We start from the raw sequence: 23,293 nt of genomic DNA, 5'->3' as shown, positions 1-23,293 counted from the left end.
TGCCTCCGCCTCCCGAGTGCTGGGATTAAAGGCGTGTGCCACCACTGCCTGGCAAGCTATTAGTTTTTTTGTTTGTTTGTTTGTTTGTTTGTTTGTTTGTTTGTTTTTTTGGGGGGGGGTTATTGAGACAGGGTTTCACTCTGTAGCCTAGGTTGTTCCTGAACTCATGGTAATCCTTCTGCCTCAGTCTCCCAAGTTCTAGGAATACAAGCATGAACTACAATGATCAGTAAAAGCTATTGCTAGAAAATGTTTTCTTTACATTAACAGCCTCCCAACACTGAGGAAGGCTACTTTAATGTACATGCAACAAGAATTAAGGAAAAAAAAATTTTTGAGACATATTCTCACCATACAGCCGTGACTGGCTTAAATTCACAGCAACCTTTATCTCTCTGGTTCCCAAGTGCTGGGATTACAGGTGTGCATCACCATAGCAGCAAGAAACATTTGTTTTAACTTGGAAACTTCTGAGGCAATGTCCTGTCAATCCAGGTTGAAGCAAGTTTTCTAATACAGCTGAACAAGCATCAAGAAATCAATTACTAGCCAGGCGTGGTAGAGCACGCCTTTAATACTAGTGCTTGGGAGGCAGAGGCAGGAAGATCTCTGTGAGTTCGAGGACAGCCTGGTCTACACAGCAAGCTACAGAACAGCCAGGGATATACAGAGAAATCCCTGCTTCAAACAAACAAACAAACAAAATCCAACCAACTAAACAACAACAGAACCAAAACAAATAATAACAGCAACAAAAAAGAAAGAAAAAGGGAAAAAGAAAGAAAAGCGAGAGAAAGAAATCAATTACTAGCTCTTCATGGTGGTTCAAACCTGTAATCCTGAAACTCAGGCTGTACTATCTCAAACCTGAAGTCAGTCTCCGCTACGTGGAGGGACACTCTCTCTCTCCTCTCTCTCACACACACAAATAAATAAATAAAAATTACTACAATATTTAAAAGGGGCAGATAGCCTATCACAAGGAAAACTGGGCAATCTGTGATCAGTCACTGAGGAGAGAAATAGGGCACCAGTCCACGTGTCTTTCTTACTGGTTACTCCAGGCCAGTGATGGTCCTAAAACACTGTGCTGCCCTTAAGATAGTAAATGTGAAATATTATTTTGTCCTCCTGTCCAGTATGTTATATCTTGGAGCTATTGCTATGTCTTCTCTTTTTTGAAGCTACATAAAATATATGTTAGTTCTGAAGACAGAAATAATTATTTAGGTTGTGAAGACCGAAAGCAATATTAAGCTTCCTAAATATTGAACCACGTGTTTTGTTTGCATCTTTATTTAAGTTCAATTTAAAATAATGAGAAACTATTCAGGTCTTTTTGTTACTGGTGGATACAGTAGCTGTTTAGAAACTGCCTATATCCCCCTGGGAACCAGAGTTCCTAAGAAAGAGCTAAGTAGATGTAACAGTCTATAAATTAATATAGAAAAACTCTAGTTGCCTTAGCAACTCCAAGCTTCTAATACCGCTGTTTTAACTGTAAAGCTTCTAGTAAGAAAGGAATCCAAGTTGCATTATGACGTTATTCACCTCTTCCAGGGTGAAGGGCTGCTGTATTTGGATCTATTGACAATCCTGCCATACTGCCGAACAAATGCACCTCTAGATCGTAACATTCTCTTTCCATTGGCCATATTAATAAGAAACAAACTTGCTTTAGTTAATATTTAAAATGAAAACACACTGTTTCACTTTAAAGCATTTTGTTGCCTAACATTCCTATTAGCAATTACAAAAGTCAATTACATTATCATGGACGGATTACAACACTCATCTTTACTGAAGAATTTTAAAATGAAAATGGGAAAGATAACTATTCTGCCATATAAGAATACTGATAGCGTACATTAGCAAAATATTCCACATGTAGGAAAGGGCAGAAGATTACTTAAAAAAAAATACAGAATATTCAAATGTATTTGTAATGCCTTGAAATTTCAAATATGCCTGGACCATATGTAAATTAAGTGGAAAAGTATATAATTTACACGGTAAAAACAAAAACCAGACACCTGCTTAAAAATATATAACAAGTGTATCATAAGAAAAATAAATTCATCTGGAATTAAAATTTAGGGCAGTTTTATTTTGGATTCTAACTGCCTTTGTAGAAAAATTCGAAGAGGCATAAGAAAAATAAGATATGAAATGAAAATATGTATGCAAGTCCACATTCCTAACCTCTCTCCATCATTGTTGCTCTGGCACATCAATCCTGAGTAACCTAACTTTCGATTTATAATGGTATTCCTTCAGATACAATTTCATAGGAGAAGGAACTGGCAGGGCATCAATGCCATCGTAAGTTGTACAATTACAGATGACTGTTCTGCAAATGTGCTGCAAGGAAAAGGGGAAGGTCCGGATTAATGGAGTGGACAGAAGTGGTTCAAAGAACATACAGGCGCTGGGGTCCTTATAATGTTCCAGGAGCCCAGTAATGTCGGGAGAATGGAAGACACACGGATCATGGGCATCAAAGCTAAAGTTGTGATTCCACTGTTCAATTCTCGCGTGAAGAGAACGACTATAGCGTCTAAAACTAACGGAGAATAAATAATCTTCCTGTGCTGAGTCTCGAAGTAAAAAGGTGCCCTCTGGCTTTCCTTCTAACAGGGCTTCGGCTGCGTATTTATCCATAACTCCCCAGTAGCATGGATTGTTACTGATCTGAAGGAGGTCTGGTACAAGGCAGTGAACGTAATCAATCTGGGTGTGGTGCTTGGGAGGGGTCTCCAACTGCAGGATTTCATCATCCATTTCCCACCTGGGCTTGTTTCTTTTTCTGGAGCTTGTGCACAGTGTTATAATTTCATCCTCTGAATCCATATCACTATCTTCTATGCTGTTATTTGTGACCAAGTTCATCATAGAGCCAGTTATGTGACCACCTCTACATGAAGCACTGCTGGTAGTTACGACACAGGGCTGAACACTGGTCTGCGAGAAACAGGGTATGTCTTCTTCTATGTTTCTTCGCTTTAGCTGGGCATCCCTCACTTGACTCTCAGATAAGTCTGTGCTCACCCATTCATCTGAATTTGGACTTACAGGAACAGTATGTTGTTTAATAAAATGCCACCTAAAGGCTAAATCCGATCGAGGTGGGAAAGGGCACTTATCTAGCATGAGTTCACTGATATGAATTTTTCTTTTAGATGGAAGCCCTGAAGAGTGCCGACTACTACAATTCATTATTGGAAAACACTGGCCCACCGCATCTTGCAGTTTCTGTTTAAGGGATCGGCCTAAAAATCTGTGCCCACAGGAGTGGTCCAGGTCCAGCTGAATGGATGAACAGCTCTGCTCCCTCTCTCGGCCCCTTCCGGGAGCTTCAGCCTTCTCTCCAGGACACACGGTTTCAGACTCGGAACAGCTCTCCCTCTTTCTGGACCAAGACAACTTCCTTCCGCTCCACACATAGCCATCCTTTCCATCAGCACTTCTGCTCCGGCCTGTTTTCGGCCGCACATCTACGTTTTTACTATTGTTTTCAGCCATTCTGAACAAATTATTTACAAATCCCAGTGTTAGCAAGACTGCATTTTCAGCTTTTCTGACAGGAAGTTTCTTCTGGGTACTTTCTGGATGAATCTAGGAAAAAGAAGAAAGGAAGTCATTAGCAGCCTGTTCATCTATTGGACACAAGATAAAAAGCAGAGTCAGTCCATGAAAGGACAGTCCATGAAAGGACACCACCATGCTGTCGGGCAGCCCTGGGTATCCCGTTCCCACAGTGCGGTGCTGCTCTACCATATTGGGTTCATATTGGGTTCCTCATACCATATTGCTCTACCATATTGGGATAATAGTTCCTCATACCATGAAGGTAAGATGATGGAGTCCTTTCTCAGAGCTAAATTTCAGTATGGGTCCTCTCTCAGGAATAACACATGCTTGGATAGGAATAATTCCTACTTTTGCAGTTTACTTTATGCCTATTTATCCTTCCCTTATTTTTCTTTTATTGGTTTTTTGAGACAGGGTCTTGCAATGTAGCCTTGGCCAACCTAGAAATCTCTATGTGGCCCAGGCTGACCTTAAACTTGCAACATTCCTTCTGCCCCCAATTCTACGCTAGAAATTACAGTCATGTGTCACAACATCTGACTTTCACTTTCTTTTTCTTATTTCACAACAGGCCAGTGAATTCTTTACGAGAAGAGGCGGTTACAAATCTATGAGCTAGTGCTCAGAACTAATACCCTGCATTGTTTCTTCTCTTGTTTCCATTTCTACTGATTAAAATACCAATTTGAGTTGTACACTGTAACATGAATCTATTAAGTAAACAATTACTACTGAGCAACAGGAATGCCAAGTAAATATTCCTAAGGGTTTTGCCAATTAATTCCAATAACTAGTTACATCATTATCTGTCTTTGCAGTTTTTTTAAGTATTCTACTCACATAATACTCTTACATTCTTTATCATTTGAAAACAAGCAGGTACATTTCTACAGGGCATCCCTTGGCTACACATACTAGAATTCATAATGAATTTATGTAAGTATTTTGAAAACCTTTTCTTAGTCATTTGAATTCTGTGTTTGTGTGCACCATGTACATGCAGGTGCCTGAGGAAGATTAGAAGGTATCAGGTCCCCTGAAACTGTAGTCAGAGGTGGTTGTGAGACTCTTGGTGTGGGTGCTGAGAACCAAACCTAGGTCCTCTACAAAAACAGTGCATTCTCTTACCTTCTGAGCCATCTCTCTAGCCATACTTAGGTTTTTGTTTTTTTTTTTTAATTTTTTTATTTATGTGCACTGGTGTTTTGCCTGCATGAAGGTGTCTGCTAACCTGGAACTGACCTGCCACGTAGGTGCTGGGAATTGAACTCAGGACCTCTGGAAGAACAGCCAGTGCTCTTAACCACTGAGACATCTCTCCAGCCCCCCTACATAAGTGATTTCAAGTGAAGCAAAAGTTAAGCTAGGGCCGGGTGGCGGCGGCGGCGGCGGCGGCGCACACCTTTATTCCCAGCACTCAGGAGGCAGAGCCAGGCGGTCTCTGTGAGTTCGAGGTCAGCCTGGTCTACAGAGCGAGATCCAGGACAGGCACCAAAACTACATGGGGAAACCCTGTCTGGAAAAACCAAAAAGAAAAAAAAAAAAAAAAAGTTAAGCTAGGAACTGAGAGGCAGGGTCCTATAATTCCAAATATTTTGCAACTAAAAGCCGAATTTTGTATCTGTCAGAAAAATCAGTCATTTAACATGCTAATTATGATTAAGTTTCTTAATTTCAGAACATTAAAAACCTCAACAGTCAAGTGATGAGGTTAGAGACTAATATATTTTAAAATAAAATCCTAATTTTACCTAACTTTTCAAGCAATACTATCACTTAATACTACCTTTATCTTCAACAGTATTTTTTTTCCCTCAGAACAGAGGCACATGAGTTTCCATAGTCAAAGAGCCTGCTAAATAGTACATCATTCTAAAAGCTTAGAATCCTAGAAGTAATGAAGATAGTTTGAGGATCCCTACTGTAAAATCTGAAATGCTTCAAAAAAATCAAACTTTTAAAGTGTCAGCTTGTGGTCACCAGAGGAGGATTCTACATCCGACCACGAGGTTGGCTATAGGCAAAATACAGGCACATTAAAAATGCTGTGTAAGATTACCATCAGGTTATGTGTATAAGATATATATATATATATATATATATATATATATATATATATATATAAATCATGAATGAATTTTTCAGACTTTGCTCATTCACAAGATATCTCATTACATATATGTAAAAATTCCAAAATCTGAGCCGGGCGGTGGTGGCGCACGCCTTTAATCCCAGCACTCGGGAGGCAGAGCCAGGCGGATCTCTGTGAGTTCGAGGCCAGCCTGGGCTACCAAGTGAGATCCAGGAAAGGCGCAAAGCTACACAAGAGAAACCCTGTCTCGGAAAACCAAAAAAAAAAAAAAAAAAAAAAAAAAAAAAAAAAAATTCCAAAATCTGGGAAAACAAACAACATTTAAAAACACTTCAGGTCGCAAGCCTATCAGCTAAGGGAGACTGAGGTAGCCCAGAGAAGGAAAGCCTTACAAACAACTACAGGTAAAAGTGCTTCTCAACAACACTGGAGGTTAAAGATGAACTTCTTACTTTGAAGGAAAAGGAGCCAAAGCATCAAACAGAGGAGAGAATGGAGCTTCCTATTTACCAACATTTCACTTAGTCATGGATAGGGTGTTCTCTAAAGTGGGGTGTAAACTCTAACAAGACACCAGCCAGGAGATATGTACCCACGAGAGGGAGGTCTGGGGAGAAGATAGGAGGATATCTCCTGACACACAGGAAGACGATGCCAAGGTCAAACATCAGTGTCAGGAAAGGTCACTGAGAGAGTGATAAAGCAAATTAAAAAAGATTAGATGACAACTCTGAGGAGGTCATCACCCCCTCCCCCCGACGTGTGCTGGGGATTGAACTCAGGGCCTTGTTCCTGGTAGGAAAGCTCTCTACCACTGAACTACATCCCAAATCCTTTACTTTTTACTATGTAGCCCAGATGGGATCCACCTCTCAATCCCCTGCCTCCTGAATGCTAAGATTATAGGAAGCTATCATGGCAGACTAAGGAATCCTAATTTCATAGAACAGCATGTTACAGTTTTCAAAGTAGAAAGAAAATTTACCTTGCATTTCTTGGTTTCCTAAAAGTTAAAGTGTATGAAATTGATTCTTTGCTTGCCGATGCTTTCATAACTCACTGGCATGTGGTAATCTGCCTGAGGCTACCCTGGAGGGAAAGGTGGAGTCCTAACATGCTGAAGTCAGGCCAGCCTGCTCCACGTCTACTCCCTTAGTGCAGTGTACTGCACGTGTCTGTAAGATGAGGGGAGGGATTTTTAGACTGTAATATTTGAAGTGAAAGAATCTTTATAACGTTATATTGAGATATGACTATGAAAATTGTGTTAAACACCAGGGTTGCAAGTTATCTCAAGATACGGTATTTAAATTAGTTGAGCTTTGGGGGCTGGAGAGATGGCTCAGTGGTTAAGGGTACTGGTCATTCTTCCAGAGGACGAGAACTGGGCAGCACTCACATCAGGTGGCTCACAGCTGCCTTACCTCCAGCTCCAAGGTATCTGATGCTCTCCTCCAGCATATCTCTCTCTCTCTCTCTCTCTCTCTCTCTCTCTCTCTCTCTCTCTCTCTCTCACACACACACACACACACACACACACACATAAATAAAAATTAAAATAGTTTTAAAGTAAGTAAGTTAAACTTTTTTTTTGAGAGACAAGGTTTCTCTGTGAAAGAGTCCTGGCTGGCCTCGAACTCACAGAGATCCACCTGCCTGTGTCTCCCGAGGGCTGGGACTAAAGGTATGCACCACCACCACCGAGTGGCTTTAAGTTAAACTTTTAAGAGGAATCCAAATCAAATTTTCTTCTTTCCCAAAATGGCAAATGTTCTAATTTCACTTTTACTGAGCTAACAAGTGACTCTCCAAAGTGACTAAGCAGATTTTTAACAGTTTACATTCCATAGCATAGGTAACCTCTTAACAACTTCTAGAAAAGCCTTTGCTACAGTTAAGATCATATTAGAAAAAGGTAGTTAGGATGTACAGACCATGTTGCAAAAGATAGTCAGAATGTCCTTCATTGTACAGAAAAGTAACAATTCATCATGTGAGCTATGCATGGTGGCACAAATGTACTCCTAGTATTTGGGAGGTAGAGGCAGGAGGATCAGGAGTTAAAGCTTATCTTTGGATACATAGTGAGTTTGAAGCCAGCCAGGGCTACATAAGATCCTGTCTTAAACAATCAAACCAAACAACCAATATATCATGTCAAAGTAATAACAACAAAAACCCCTCTTGTATCTTCCCACTTAAGGACTGGGAGGGATTGTTCTAATATCTTTCAAAAGCCTCATTAGATTTGTGGTGCTTGGGATCAAACCAGGTTTCACAATGCTCTTTTAATAATACATCCCTAGCACCCCAAATTCATTTATTTTTGAGACTCGGTCTGGAACTCATTATGTAGATCAGGTTAGTATCTACATAGTAAAAGAGTATGAACTCACAGAGATTTGCCTGCCTCTGCCTCCCAAGTGCTAGATCTAAAGTTGTGCATTACTATACCTGTCTCCAAATTCTTAAAAATATAAAAATGCAATCATACTGTTCCTAATAAAACTAACATGGCTCCTGTGGTGTTTGAATAACAATGGCCCCCGTGATTCATATATGTGAATGCTACGTCAACAGAGAGTGGCATTATTTAAAAGGATTAGGAGGTGTGGCCTTGTTGAAGGAAGTGTGTCACAGGGGGGGGCTTTATGGCTCAAAAGTCCAAGCCAGGTTCCAGGGTCTCCTTCTTCCTGCTGTCGGCAGATCCAGATGCAGACCTCTCAGCTATCTCTCCACCCCATGTCTGCCTACATGCAGCCATGCTTCCTGCCCTTGGAGAAAATGGACTAAACCTCCGAACTGTAAGCCCGCCCCAGGTAAAAGCTTTCTTTTTTAAGAGTTGTTGTGCATGGCCTCTCTTCACAGCAATAGAACAGACTAACACAGCTCCAAACAGCCAGTCATTAGTTCTTGAAAATGTCTTCTTGTCGTCGTCATCGCTCTTTACAAGGATGGGGTTAGAATCCAGGCTTCATGCATGTTGGGTCAGTGCTCCAGCCCAGCTGATTCTTGGAATTTAAACCCAACTTTGTATAGAAGAAAAGGAGCTACAGAATGGCTGAGTGGTCTGTGACCAGTTTGGGTGCAGTACAAAATCACAGACAAGACTTCGAGAGATGGAACACACTGAAGAGTGAGTGTCAACAGCTAGAGAGAAACTCCCCTTCCTCTTTCTTTTTAAAGAAGAGGAAAGACTCATTTGGGAGAAGCTGCTTTGGTTCCTGATTCAATATTAATTTTTTATGAAGGGAGCCATGTTACACACAGCCCTGGGGAATAAACAGTGACATTAAAAAAAAAAGCCATTATTTCTTAATGAGCAAGAGGCAAATGTTTAAAAAGCAAGTTTACGTAAAAGCCACTTCAAGAGAGCAAGTTTCCAGATCCAACTGCCATGATAATGATGAGAGAAAAAAAAAAATAATGTCCATATGCTAATTTCACTAACAAAAGATATAACTTTCTATTGTGCAAGACTAGGAAGGTAATTTTAACTCAAGTAAAAGTTAACAATGAAATGATTAAACATTATCAGGAAAACTAATTTGTATTCTCTATATTGCTGGATAATAGAGCATATTTTATATGTGTGACTATAAATTATTTATTGAACTACTTATGCCTACAATGCCAATATACATTTAAGACTAGAATTCTAATTTCTAATACTAACCCAAAATAAATTTGATGATTCAAAGAGTAATTCAACATACTAAATAATTCACAAATATATTATTATTGTGATAGCAATTTAGTCCTGTGACTTTTCCTACGAAATTTGTGACTCCAAGTTTACCTGCAACCACCCTGCCCAATCTCCACCAAAGCAGTCAGATTATAGCTTGATATTTAAGTTGGATGTTGAATAAACATTTAGGCTTCACAAATGGAATTTGTTGGATAGCAGACAACAGAGGAATTCCTTGGAATATTACATCAAAAAGTGAAAATAGGTTGTACAGGAGAAAAAAAAATTGAGATGAAAAGTTTTCCTTCTCTAATTATCCTTTCTCTAGTAATTTTTTAAAAATTTTCTAACAAAAAAAAATTTTAAATTTACATTTATTTTCTAGAAAGTATTTAAAAGTATACCCTTTAAAGAGTTAGCCAGGGCTCACAAGGCTAAACTGGATGATAATTACAAAAAAAAAAACAGCAAAGAAACAAGAAGGGCAAACCCAGACAAAGCCTTAGTTTAATACTAATAATAGTTAATACGATCACTCTCGTTTGCCCTCCCCCTACTTCTTGCACTCTCCTTTCCACGCACAGCTTGCTCATGCCAGGTTCTTTAATCTATATATATTCCAGTAAACAAACGTTCCAACAGTCTGGGTAGGAGGAAGCTTCAGTGCTTTATCATACTGCATGGAGACCACTGTTAACAGTAATGTATATTTAAAAATACGCTAAGGTAGACTTTTTAACTTTCTTACTACAAAAGTTATGTTAACTTGAATGAATCATTTCATTATGTACACATCCATCGAAATCATATCGTATTCCACAAGTATATAAAATTATTATTTGTCAAAGTAAAACAATTCGACTCAAATACCTACTCTGGGAAAAAAGGTGGGGCTCCTTGTTAAACAAGTCTGAATAGTGCTCACTTGGCAGACCATCACCCACATTAACAAAGTTTTTCAGAGGCCCTTCAGTAAAAAAATCTGCTTAAGGCACAGATTCCTGCATTTACCACAAACCTTTTTTGTAGAACAGAATTTGGGGAACATTAAAATGATTGTACATCCCATAAGTTCATGAGCTTATGAACTAAATATAAAGAGATGTATCTAAACACTTCTCAACTGAAGTCAGCTACTGTAGGAAAAAGCGCAAGCAGGAAACCAACGGCTGGAGCACAGGTGATGCAGGCGAGCCCAGGAACAGTTCAGTAACCTGGGGCTCTACTCGGGTTTGTGTTACACACACGCTGTTCTTCTCATAATGGACTCGGTAGCTTAGGCCCCTTATCCATAGGTACTATGAACATACCCTTCTCTGAACAATGCACCTAGCAACCCGCTAGCAACACAGGGCCCCCACCTACATCAAGCTATGCCTACACCCCTTTTCAATCAACTATGCAGGTTTCTCTTCCCACATGGGCCAAGGAACAGTTTTTATTCAAATATATTCCCAGTATTTCTTGGTCCTGATCTGATGTAAATTGACTTTAGGTACATATGCAGTAAAACAAAACTTGTGTCAAGTTCATTGTCAGAGAATTCCCTATTACTCTCTTATGCCTATGCATAATAGGATGTGTATATGATTAAAGTCAGATGCATTTTGGAAAGAAACATGTACAGGAGAAAAGTGACTGTATGACCTAATCTATCAACCCAAACAGGAAGCCACCCTGCCCATGCCCCCTTTAACTAAATTCCTTTTTCTCTGAGCCCACAGAAAGAAGCCCCAAACGCTAACTGGGGCCCTTGAGAACCTGGGTTCATGAGGCCTACTGCTCCCTAACACTATGATATTTTTATTGCTTTCTTTAAATAGTTTCCTTGCTACTTTTGCAATTATGTGTGAGCTTTTATTTCAATTCCATGAATAAGGGGCCAAGAATCTGGAAACACTCGACTCTGGCCCTCAGTCCCTGACCACCACACAAAACCTGGCTTCCTCAAAGTGGAAGGAAGAGCCAACAGATCCCCCCCCTCCCCTTTTTTTAAATTTTATGTACATTGGTGTTTTGGCATGGGTGTCAGGTCCCCTGGAACTGGAATTACAGACAGTTGTGAGCTGCCATGTGGGTACTGGGAATTGAACCTAGGTCCTTTGGAAGAGCAGTCAGTGCTCTTAACCGCTGAGCCATCTTTCCAGCCCTGAGCAACAGACTCTTAGAACCGGAATATTTAAGATTTGTTATTAAAACACTTTATGGAATAAACTGAATAGATGTATTTTCCTCCTAATTTGTAATTTTCAATTACAAAACTTAGTGTGTATTGATTAATATGTGGAATATTCAAATAAGTTTAAAAAAAAAGGAGGTACAGATCACTGGTAGAGAACTGGATTAGCATGCATGAGGCTCTGTGATCAATCTCCAACACTGCAAAACTAGCCAAAAGTGTAACTCTTATTAAACTTGATTTTCTCATTTGTAAATTGGGACACATTTTTACAGAGTTCTAATCATTTTAATCATACATTTTATATGAAAGCAGCATTCAATGAGATTAACAAAATTAATTTAAATTAGATTAACAAAAATAAGTACCACCAAGAACTTTTCTAAAAAAAAAGAGGTGAAAAAGTGGCAAAAATAGCAAGAAGAGGCACCAATGGCTATGTATTTAAGGCTAGAAACTGCACACCAACATATCGTGGAAATCTGAACATATACTAGGCATGGTGGTACATGCTTGAAACCCTAGTACTTGGGAGGTCGATGCCAGAATATCAGGAGTTCAAGGTCAGCTGAGCTACACAGAGCCCAACTCAACAAAACAAAACAAAAACCCAAAAACTCTGAAATTGAAAAAGCTCCAGTATTTCTAAAATACCATAAAGCATAAAGCACATTACTCTTTAGTTAAATGTGCTCCTTTAAACAAGCTGCTTCTTCTGTGACTGATACAGGTGTGTATACCACCTGTGTAGAGGTACCCTGAGAAGCCAGAGGAGGGATTCAGATTTTCTGGAACTGAAGGTAAAGAAATTGTGAGCCATCAGATGCATGGTGGGACTTGAACCCAGGTCTTCTAAAAGAACAGCAAGTGCTCTTAGCTGCTGAGCCATCTCTCCAGCCTCAAAGCTTTAAATGTTTAGATTCCTTAAAAATACTGAGTGAAAATAAACAAACTTTTAGTGATAATTTTTTTATAGTTTCTTTTAAAGATATTTCATTTTATCTTATGTGTATGGGTATTTTGCTTGCATATCTTGTCCCTGGGAATTGAACCCAGGTCCTTTAGACCTGGACAATAGAGCAACCAATATTCTTAACCTCTGAGCCATCTCTCTAGCACACACATCCCCTTCCCCGAAACATTTATAGTTCCTTAGAAGCTAACTTAACAAAAATTTAAACAGAAATACTGGGCAAGAGGTTGTTTTTTTTTTTTTTTTTGAGTGGGCACGGGAGAAGTAGCAGGTCCCTCTACATAGCCCTGGCTGTCCTAAAACTCACTATGTAGACCAGGCTGGCCTCAAACTCAAAGATAGCCACCTGTGTCTGCCTCCTGAGTGCTGAAGCTTTGAAAAGGTGTGAGCCACTATGCCAGGTTTTTTTATTTTTATTTTTTTTTATTTTTAATAAAAAACAAAAACTACAGATCATTCTTTTCACTACTTTATAATAATTATATATGATTACATTTAAGGTAAGTAACACACTTTACCCAAATACTAGTAGAATGTGAATCTAGATTTCAATTTTTTAATGTTTTAATTTTAAAAGCCATGTGTGGTAGCACAACCCTCTAATTCTAGGACTTAGGAGGTGTGAAATAGAATCTCCAGCTTGAGGTCAGCTTGGACTACACAGCAAATCTGAGACCAATACCTGTCATGATTAAATTCTGATTTTTATGAAAACAGCTTGATTTAGAGGGAGTAGGGCAGCCTGTCTTAGAGAGTAAAAGAACTGGAGTCTGACACTGGGAGGTATGTGACTTTGGTGAATCAGAGCATTTCTGAGTTTTAGTTTTCCTAACTATAAACATTGAATATTGCAGGTATGGTAGAGCATTTCTTTAATCCTAGCATCTGGGAAGCAGGGACATTGATCTCTGTGAGTCTAAAGCCAGCCTGGTCTACCTAGTGGCCAGCCAGAGCTACAGAGTGAGACTGGTTCAACAAAACAACTTCAGAACCACTGAATATGGTCAGGGAGCTTAAAGGCCCCAGGAGTAAACTACTGTCATTATTCTGTTAAACGGGCATAGTATCAAACTGCCTTCTAAATTCTTATCTCTGTACCAATAGATTACAATAGATTAGCACATTTCTCAGGCCTTATCAGAGAAGTTTCTTTGTATAGTGAATGGTGGTTAACATAGAAATTCCCGATTGATCAAAGTACAGAGAATAAGTGTGAATGCATTCAGCCACAAATGGAACATCCATATCACACACCCCCCAAAACTAAGGGACCACTGTGGAAGATGAAGAGAGATTTCAAGAGCCAGAGGTCACGGAGAACTGGGGTGAGGCAGTGACTTCTGGACATGACAGGACCATTGAATTAATAAACTCACAGAGGCTGTGGCTGCCTGCACAAGGCCAAGCCAGTTAACATACTAGTATGGAGTTGGGAGGTACTTATGAGAGCCCACCCTGAACTGACAAACTACTGACAGCTGATGGCTTCTAGGGGAGGAAGAGTCAGTTTTCTTTAAGGGTGTGGCAACCATGTTCCAGTGGCTGGCCCCATACTCCCAAGTATATTGGCAACACCAATTAGACAGTGGGAGCTATTACAGTGGGTACAGGCTGGAAGAGGGTGGGGAGGCAGGAGTGGACCTCGGAGGAATTGGGGGGAACAGTGAAATGGTGGTGAATATGATCAAAATACAATGTGTGAAATTCTCAAGGAATAAAATGATATTAAAGTTGATCATGTCCCTCTTGCTCTGATAAAGTCAATCCAGTGCCGCCAAGGTAATACAAGAATCAAATGCCTGCTGTTTCCCGTAGAGGAACTGGGCGGCTGAGAGCAGAGGCACTTTTACTATAGTCCCTTTTGTAGCTTACTGGGTCTCTACAAGTATTATTTCCTCCCAGAATAAATGTTATTAACATTCATTCATAATACATTTGGAGAGATTAAAAAAATATTTTTTTTTCAATATTTAGCTCTCCTCAGTTATTGTTACCCTCTCTTCCAGCCTCAACTTCCATAGTAATGATAGGGTTTTCTCTGTAGCTTTGGAGCCTGTCCTGGAACTCGCTCTGTAGACCAGGCTGGCCTTGAACTCACAGAGATCTGCCTGTCTCTGCCTCCTGAGTGCTGGGATTAAAGTCATGGGCCACTGCTGCCCGGCTATAACGATGATTTTTTACATCAAGTATATATTCTATTAAAAAGAAATTTATGGGCCAGACTGGAGAGATGATTCAGGAGTTATGAAGACTTGCTGTGCTTGCAAAGGACCCAAACTTCAGTTCCCAGAACCCGGATCTTGCAGTTCACAATAGTTCACAATTGCCTGTAACTCTCCAGGGGATTTGATGCCCTCTTCTGGCCTCTGCAGGCACCCTCTTCCTCTCTCCCTGACCCCTCTTCTCTTTTCTGTTCTCTCTCTCTCTCTCTCTCTCTCTCTCTCTCTCTCTCTCTCTCTCTCTCTCTCTCTCACACACACACACACACACACACCTCCCCCCACATTTTTTATAATTAAAAATAAAATCTTAAAAAAAACTCTGCTGTAGGAAATACTGTTAAAGTTTCTTGGATAACTGTGTAGGCTTATATGACATTATTTATATAGATAATATTACCTTTCATAGAATGCTAATATATCTATGTTTTCTCAACCTATTGCCCTTGAGATCAACACTATTTGTGAACCTCAGAATATTAAAGTGGTCACAGTAGGGCAACTAACCTTCAGTGTAACTGAATCTCCAATTTTGGCTTTGTTTTCAGTGAGTTTATTCAGATACCCACTCAAATGGGATATGCACTGGTAATAAACAATTCATCTGGGAAACTTTGGTACCCATACCAGAATCTGGACATAAGTATCATTTCCACTTTGGGGGTGAGAAATCTGACATTCAGGAAACTAAAGACACACTCACACTCAAGGTCATACAATAGGTTAGAGTTAAAATTAAAACTAGAACTGTTTAATCCTCAGGCTAAAGCCTATCCACAACCGTGAAATCAGCAAAGGAAATATTATCTTAACCTGTGAATAAGGCTTGATTACTCGGGCAGAGAGAATGGGCAGGCATGCTGACACTGTTCATAGTTTTAAAATCAGGTGGTAGTACAGATACTATGTCTAAAGTATTTACAACTATAACTCTTGTTCCTCTTTGCAGGTTTCTGAATGTTGAGCTCTGAAAAGCATTACTATGAGATCCCGTGATATATTCGATATATAAATAAGTATCAGCTCAACTTGAATCTCACCCTGTACCTAATAATTTTTATTGGGCAAAAGAATTATAAATTGGTCCATCTAAAAACTGAATAATTTCAAAATAAAACTAAGTTACTCAGAAACCATCATCTCAGGTACCTTCGTTCCTGTAGAAAATTAACAACTAGATATTTTAAAATAATCTCAGGTTCTTTTTGGGCCATCTACTCCTTCTTTTCGCTCATATACAACTCTGTCTATTTGGAACCCTCGTTCTTACAAAATGCCACCAGAACAAGAATACCACGGTTTGAGGAACTAAGCTTGCAACTTTTTAGAATGAATCGAGACTGAAGGACAGGGAAAAATATACCTCTACAACGGAAAAATGTCTCAGATGATAAAAATAAGTGACAAACCGGATGGTGGGTACCACAAAAAAACTGAGAATTTCCATAAGATAAACACTAAGTAAAAAAAAAAATCATACTTTTCAACAGAGACCAATTTACTAATATAGAGAACGTGAAGAACCAAGAAAAGCATAAACCTGGCGGGCCAAGACTTGACTTAGCACAGGATGTGTTATGGGTTGCAAGGATGAGAGGAAGCGTTCAACAATATAAATTAGAGCTCTTCTTTCCGATCTAAACGCACTTTAGTAAACTTTGGGTGGGATCTGGACAGGAAACCCCAGTTAATTCTCCTAAGCATCATTTAGCTAGAGTTGCAAGAAAGCAGAATGAATCCATCCTTTATCACTACAGAAAACGACAACGTGAGGGGCACGGAGGAGGATGGTCAAGAATAAAGGCTTGACAAGGTCTGTCTCTAACCCTGTCCCGAGGAGCTCGATCGGTTCAAGGAGCCGATTATGGTTGCCTGGGAGGAGAGCCTGGAAAGGTAGGCGCAAAACCCCAGCCCCTCACGGCCACCCTTCCCCCGCTCACCTCTCTGAGCGCGACTTAACCGGGGCTGTCCGAGCCACTGCCGCCATCACCGCCGCCATCACTCGGCGCTCGCTCGCTCGCTCAAGTGCGGAAGGGAGGCCCGGCCACTCCCGCTCCTCGCGTAGCTCCCACCAGGCGGATGCCTCTCTGCCAGCGCCTTCCCCCGCCCCCGCACAGTCAGTCCGGTGTCAGACTTGCCGCGGTCTCCGCCTGCTCTCCAGGGACCGCCACCACTTCCGGGTTCCGCTCCCACCTTTTCTTTCAGAGCCGCCCCAGCCGCCGGCTCTGGGCTCCGCGGCGGCGCGCCGCTAACGTCAACACCCGGCGACCTCGGTCAGGACCTGCGCTGGGCGGCGGCGGCGGCGGGGGCGGGCGCGCGCATGCGCACCGGGCCAGCGCGCCAGAGCGCGGGAAGCCGCTCCGTGCGAACTGCTCTTCCCTCGCACGGGAGGCTGTTGCACCCTTCCTGCTCCTTGTTCGCTTTGCCGGAGCCTGCAGAGGTGAAGCTTGTCAGCTCCCCGTCCGGCCGTGGCGTGCTGTTGCTCCTCGGGTGAGGGGAACGGGACTGCGTAGCGCGCAGAGGACCGACCTTCCGTCTGAAAATACTAGTTCATACAGGACCGTTCAGCTAGGCAAAGGGAAAGATGCCGGCCACACAGAAGCCCATGAGGTATGGACATACGGAAGGACACACCGACGTCTGTTTTGATGATTCTGGAAGGTAAGCGTCTTTGGAAATTTAAAAAAAAGGGACTCCTGAGGTGTGAGTGTCAGCGGTCATTTACTGCACGTACAGACACCCCAAGATGACCGATGCGGAGGGAGAGAGGGAGAGGTGAACAGGACGTCTGTTTCCTGAGACTTGTTTGCCTTCAACTGTCGTGGGAAGTTAAAGTCCTCTTCCCAGAGGAGCGTCTTCTCGCCACTCACAGTTTCATTCGGTGTCACGTTCATTTCATGAGCTCGCTCACTGCATACTGCTTGTCAAATCCCGCAGCCCGTCGGGAATTGTAGCCTCCTTTGGCTTTAGTAATGTTATTTCTCTTTGTTCTCTTTCCTTCCCTTTTCTTTCTAACTTGCTGACTCCGAACCGACTTCGTTGTGTTTCATTCCTAAACTATTATTTTACGAGGGCTATTCTCTTCTCTTTAGAAAAACAGAAGGTGTGTTTATTTTGTTTCATGTCTGTGTGTGTGTGGCTGAGTATATTTGAGCTGCCATGTGAGTGCTGGGAACCGAACCCAGGCCCTCTGAAAGAGCAGCAAGTGCTTGCAGGCCTGAGCCATCTCTCCAGCCCCCATGTTTCCCATTTATCTTTCTATGTGCCGTTCCTGTCAAGTACTGTTAAGTTGTGTGACCTCCAATGCCACACCTCTGTTCATTGATCCATTAAAAAAAAAAAAAATTGTGAGTCTACCTTTCTGAGGGCTAGAGATAATGACAACAAGCCAGGACCATTTCCTTTATTGAAGTTAAGGTCTTCTTGGATTAATAGGCATCAGGCACAAATTAATTACAAAACACGTATATTTAGAAACACACTTAGAACTACTAAGTGATGTGTGCAGTGATAAGGATATGGTCAGAGAAGGTGTGGGTTAGAGGACAGAAAGCTTCTCTAAGGGCGTGTCCTGAAATGAGAACTGGAGATTGAGTAGGTATTAAGAAATAAAGATAGGCCAGGGATGTAGCTTAGTGATACTACATCCCCCAGCCTCCTGAAAAAGAAAGAAAAAAGAAATATAAGAGTTGGAGGCATGGTGGTAGGGTGGTGATGTTGGCGGTGTGAGTATGTTCAAAAGACCAGTAGAGCCAGGGGCCCTGCTTGCTTAAAAATGAAAAGGTATCCATAGTAGAAGGTGAAGTGATGTTGAGCTTCGTGAGATGGCTCTGTGAAGGTGAACAGGGAGTGTCCTATGTAAGGCCTTCTGCTTTTCATCTTGCTTGGAGAGGGTGGGGAGATGGCCAACCAGAGTTCAGATGGGCCTGTGATACCAGTGGTTAGGAAGTGGAGGCAGGGGATTCTCAGAGCAAGCTAGACTACCTGAATTCATGCGTACTGGGTTCAAGAGAGATCCTGCCTCAGAATGTGAGAGCTATAGAGGAAAACGTCTGATGTTAACCTCTGGCATTCACATGCTTGTGCCCACACATGCACCTGTACCCACACACATATGAACACATAAACACAAGTGTACACACAACATACACACACACTTGTATGTACACACATAAGAATCTTGTTTTTGTCCTAACAGTGGGAAGGTCTTGAATGTTTGAAACAGAGTACAGCTATTCATAGAGTACATGCATGGAGGATGAATTAGTAGGAGATGCTTTGGTTAGTTGTGTGGCAGAAATGGACACTTAGAGTGGATATAAGCATGGAGAAAACAGGTAATCAATGGGATAATTCAGATGTTGAGGATAGAAAGATGTCTGATAGTATCTGCCTATCTGGATGTTATAGTTGAGGAAATTATGCTGTCGTTTGTAGGTACTGGAAATAGTTGACACTTGAAGAAGGGCGTGGTTTAGAGGGAGCAGGGAGTGCAGATAATGAGTTTGCCTTTGGACAAGGTTAGTGTAGGACTTCTTTGAGATGTTCAATGAGAAATGTAAAGAAAACATTTGGAAATCAGAAAAATGTGAGCGAGGGATAGAAATAGACATGCATATCTTTACTTGATGTCTGTCAGGGTCAGGATTGAAGTCGTGACTGGGAACATGAGTGGAGTTGTCAGCATGTGTATAGATAATCAATACCAATTGCCATTAATTTAGTTGAAATCACCTAGAGAGGAATGAATATGGTGAGAAAAGGGTTCAAGGGCTAGGCCTAAAAATTTAGATATTACTTTAGAGGAGGGACAGCCCACCCCCAAGGAGACCTTAGAGGTGCCTAGAAAAAGAAGGGGAGGTAGTACCTGTATCAAGGGCCCTTGGTGGCCAAATTGAAAAAGAAGAGTAGATTTATTAACATGGAGGAAATCGAAGATCTTGTGTAAGTTTGGTGGGGCAGAAAGAATAGTTGGATTTGAGTCAGGAGAACAGAAGGGAAGGAATTGGAGTTAGTGAGGATGACATTGTCAGAGAATTGGATGGCATGTGGGGTCAGGTGAGAGATTATAACACGTATGTGTATGGAGATGATTTAATAGGGAATGAGGAGTTTATGGGTAGTGGGTATCCCGAGTAGGTGAGAAATTCACAAGTGTTAAGTGAAGGTAGAATGGAGAGTAATGTCAACCATAGACTCTGCTTTCTGAGTAAAGCTGGAAGCAGTCGTTTGAAGATGAGAAAGAAGTTGTTTGAAAGAAGAGGAGTAGGCATGAGACTAGGAGAGAAGCAGAGTCGATGGACTAGGGAGCATTAGAGGACATGACGTAAATGCCTTGTTTAGGGCTCAACACTGAGAAGTCACTTACCTACCTTGTGCATTCATGAGTCTCTGCATTCACTACTGTTCACTGGAAATACCGGCTTCTGTCATAAAGGCTGAAAGTAGCATCTGTAATGCACATAAATATTTGGAAGGCAGTTTAAGGTTATTCAGTTTAGCTAAGCAATAGTACTGAGTAACCTTCTGAAAGGGTTACTGTACCAGGAATGGGTTCCCCTTTGTGGAATAGATCTTGAATCCAAACATCACTTTGGTTACCCCCATCACTGCCATACACATATGTCCACACATATGCCTAGAAGCTGGTGTCCTAGAATCAGGGTCTCTTATAGCACAGGCTGGCAGGTGAAACCGACTGCCTCCCAGACACTGAGATTATAGCCTGGCTAAACACTTTCTTATGACCCCTTCTCATTTTCCCATTTAGAAATTAATCATTTTTTTCCTTTTTTTTTTTTTTTTTGGTTTTTCGAGACAGGGTTTCTCTATGTAGCTTTGCGCCTTTCCTGGAACTCACTTGGTAGCCCAGGCTGTCCTCGAACTCACAGAGATCCACCTGCCTCTGCCTCCCAAGTGCTGGGATTAAAGGCGTGCGCCACCACCGCCCGGCCTCATTTTTTTCTTTTAAACATTAATTTTATTCATATTCTTTCCTTCCTTCCCTCTCTCCCTCCCTTCCTCCTTTTTTTAAAAATTAAAAAAAAAAATTTTTTTGCCATTTGCCCTATACTATTTTTATTTAGTTTGCAGGGTTTTTTGTTTGTTTGTTTGTTTTTGCAAGACAGGGTTTCTCTGTAGCCTTGAATATCCTGGACTCAATCGGTAGACCAGGATGGCCTAGAACTCACAGAGATCTGCCTCTGCCTCCTGAGTGCTAGGATTAAAGGTGTGGGCCACCATCACCTAGTGAATTTTCAGTTTTTTTATGTATCCCGATAGGACATTTAAAAAAATGAACACAAGCACTTGGGAAATGAGACGTTTGAAAAACAGGCTATAACAGATGCATGCAACTATTTTAATAATTGTTGGGTAATTGAGCTCATATATTTATTCAACAAATATTTGCTATAATTTCTGTGTGTCATATGCTGCTTGGTACTAGGAATATGATGGTGATAGATGCAGAAATAGTCTCTGCTGTTGCAGAGATTATGTACTCAACTTTCTCTTACATTATTACAAGAAATAATTTTGTGCCAAGGAGGAACTGTAGAGAACATTAAACTCATCTTCATTTTGTAGAATGAGAAGTTAACAGTCTTTTATTGATGTTTATTTATTGGAAAAAAATGAGAAAAGTATTCACTAATGTCTTGATTTTGTTTCAAAATATATAAAAGGAGTATTCCATAAAGAGTATTTCTGAAAGGTGGCATTTTAATATGTGCATGTCCTTCACAGTTTTATTGTGACTTGTGGAAGTGATGGTGACGTGAGGATGTGGGAAGATTTGGACGACGACGATCCCAAGTCCATTAATGTGGGAGAAAAGGCATTTTCATGTGCCTTGAAGGTACAATCAGTTTACTTGATGTGAAGTAATGCTGGCATGTTACTTTTATGCTTGGGTGAAAAATTATATAAAAATATAAATTTTTCCTTGCTGCATTTCCTTTATTCTGTACCATATCTTTGGGGAAGCACTTAGTTTTTTTATATTTATAAAAACCATTTACTATGTATGGAATGTGTGTTTGCCGTTGCATGTCAAATCCAGCAGAGGGCATCAGGTCCCTTAGGGCTAAAGTTGCAGGCAGTTGTGAGCCACCTTACATGCTGAGAACCCAACTCAGGTCCTCTGGAAGAGCAGTAAGTGCTCTTAACTGCTGAACCAAGAATGAAAATATTTCTTATAAAAGTTTTGAATATATTGCATGCATCTTTCTTTATCACCCCTACTCCCTGTTTTTGTTGTTGTTTGTTTCTTCTTCAGCCAAGGCTAGCCTTAGACTCACTGTCTAGTCAAGGCTGGACCCTTGAACTCATGGTCCTCTGGAACCTGAACTCCTGCTTCCTTCCATCTACCAAGTGGTGGGATTATAGGCATGCTCCACCATGCCGGGTTTGTGTAGTCCTGGGGATCAAACCCCAGGCTTTCCTGAAAGCCAGGAGAATCCTCTCCCAACTGAAATACATTACAGCCCAGTATCACTGTAATAGCAAAGTTGGAAGCAATTGAGAGAATTCTTAGAGAATTTGTTTTATAATTTGGTAGAGCCACAAAATATATAGGAAACTACTAAAACAGGGTAGATTTTGTATATCTGCATCAGGAAAGATGTTTATAACAAGTGAGAAAATTAAAAAGTTGTAGACATATCTGTATCGTGTGATGTTAAAAATACGAACGTATTTGCGTGGGTTTAGGAAAAAGTTAAAATGATATAACCTTCATATGTTAATAGAGATTACTTTATAAGAGTAGAAAACTCTTTTTTTCTTTTTTTTTTTGTTTTTTTTTTTTTTTTTTCGAGACAGGATTTCTCTGTGTAGCTTTGCACCTTTCCTGAAACTCACTCTGTAGTCCAGGCTGGCCTCGAACTCAGAGATCCGCCTGCCTCTGACTCTCAAGTGCTGGGATTAAAGGTGTGCGCCACCTCTGCCCGGCATGAATAGAAAACTCTTTGCTCAGGGCACTTTTATATTGTGTTTTTCCCTCCAATAATAGTCATGCATTGTGTTGTATGAAAAAGTGTATAAGGAAGGAAAAGTAAATGAGGTATTATATATTAGTTTGCTAGTCCTTGTGTAAAATTACCACACACTCGGTGGCTTAAACCCCTAGACCACGGTTGCTTCAAAGAGGCAACAGGATTGACTGTTGCTGTTCTCTGAGTGATGATCTGTTCCTCGTCTGCCTTCTGGTTGTCATAGTCCGAGTCAACCCATGTTTCCATATCACTCCGTGTCAGCAGCGGGCTCTGCCGTGGTCTTCATCCTGTTCCGAAAGGCATAGTTGTATTTGCTGACAGGGCTGCTGTAGTGGCTTTGTCTGTGGATGTCGTCTTCTGAAACTGTTTTCTCTAACTTCTTGTGAGTCTTCTCATGTTGATGATGATACATGGCATCCATTGAAATGTAACTCTTTTTCTTACCGGAAGCTAAAAATAATTACAGGCCAAAGATTGGCTGGTGAAAGGTAGAATTAAGTTTTCTAAAGCTAGGAGACTTTTCTTACTAGTGTTTACTTTAGACAAATTGT

The 23,293-nt window shown here is 40.9% G+C and overlaps 2 protein-coding genes across 4 annotated transcripts in view; one reads left to right on the top strand and one right to left on the bottom strand.

Moving 5' to 3' along the window:
• Nucleotides 1-1,278: 1,278 nt before the first annotated feature.
• Socs4 (suppressor of cytokine signaling 4) lies at nucleotides 1,279-16,823 on the bottom strand. Its single transcript, XM_006987505.4, has 2 exons — nucleotides 16,686-16,823; nucleotides 1,279-3,615 (listed from the first exon to the last, which is right to left on the bottom strand). The coding sequence occupies exon 2, from the start codon at nucleotides 3,520-3,522 to the stop codon at nucleotides 2,212-2,214; it is 1,311 nt and encodes a 436-aa protein (XP_006987567.2). The 5' UTR covers nucleotides 3,523-3,615; nucleotides 16,686-16,823; the 3' UTR covers nucleotides 1,279-2,211.
• A 205-nt stretch (nucleotides 16,824-17,028) lies between these two features.
• The window catches only part of Wdhd1 (WD repeat and HMG-box DNA binding protein 1), a 43,441-nt gene continuing 37,176 nt past the window's right edge, over nucleotides 17,029-23,293 (top strand). For 2 of the 3 annotated variants that reach the window (XM_076544849.1, XM_076544850.1), the window contains exons 1-2: nucleotides 17,050-17,406; nucleotides 21,493-21,604. In XM_076544849.1, the coding sequence (XP_076400964.1) occupies nucleotides 17,330-17,406; nucleotides 21,493-21,604 (189 nt within the window). In that variant the 5' untranslated portion in view covers nucleotides 17,050-17,329. Of the gene's footprint in view, nucleotides 17,407-21,492; nucleotides 21,605-23,293 lie in introns of all 3 variants that reach the window. The other variant, XM_076544848.1, reaches the window with a different exon arrangement.

This window comes from Peromyscus maniculatus, chromosome 9 (genome assembly GCF_049852395.1).
Source record: "Peromyscus maniculatus bairdii isolate BWxNUB_F1_BW_parent chromosome 9, HU_Pman_BW_mat_3.1, whole genome shotgun sequence".
Taxonomy (NCBI): domain Eukaryota; kingdom Metazoa; phylum Chordata; class Mammalia; order Rodentia; family Cricetidae; genus Peromyscus; species Peromyscus maniculatus.
Note: the sequence above shows the minus strand (reverse complement) of the source record. Positions and strands in the feature narration are given on the sequence as shown.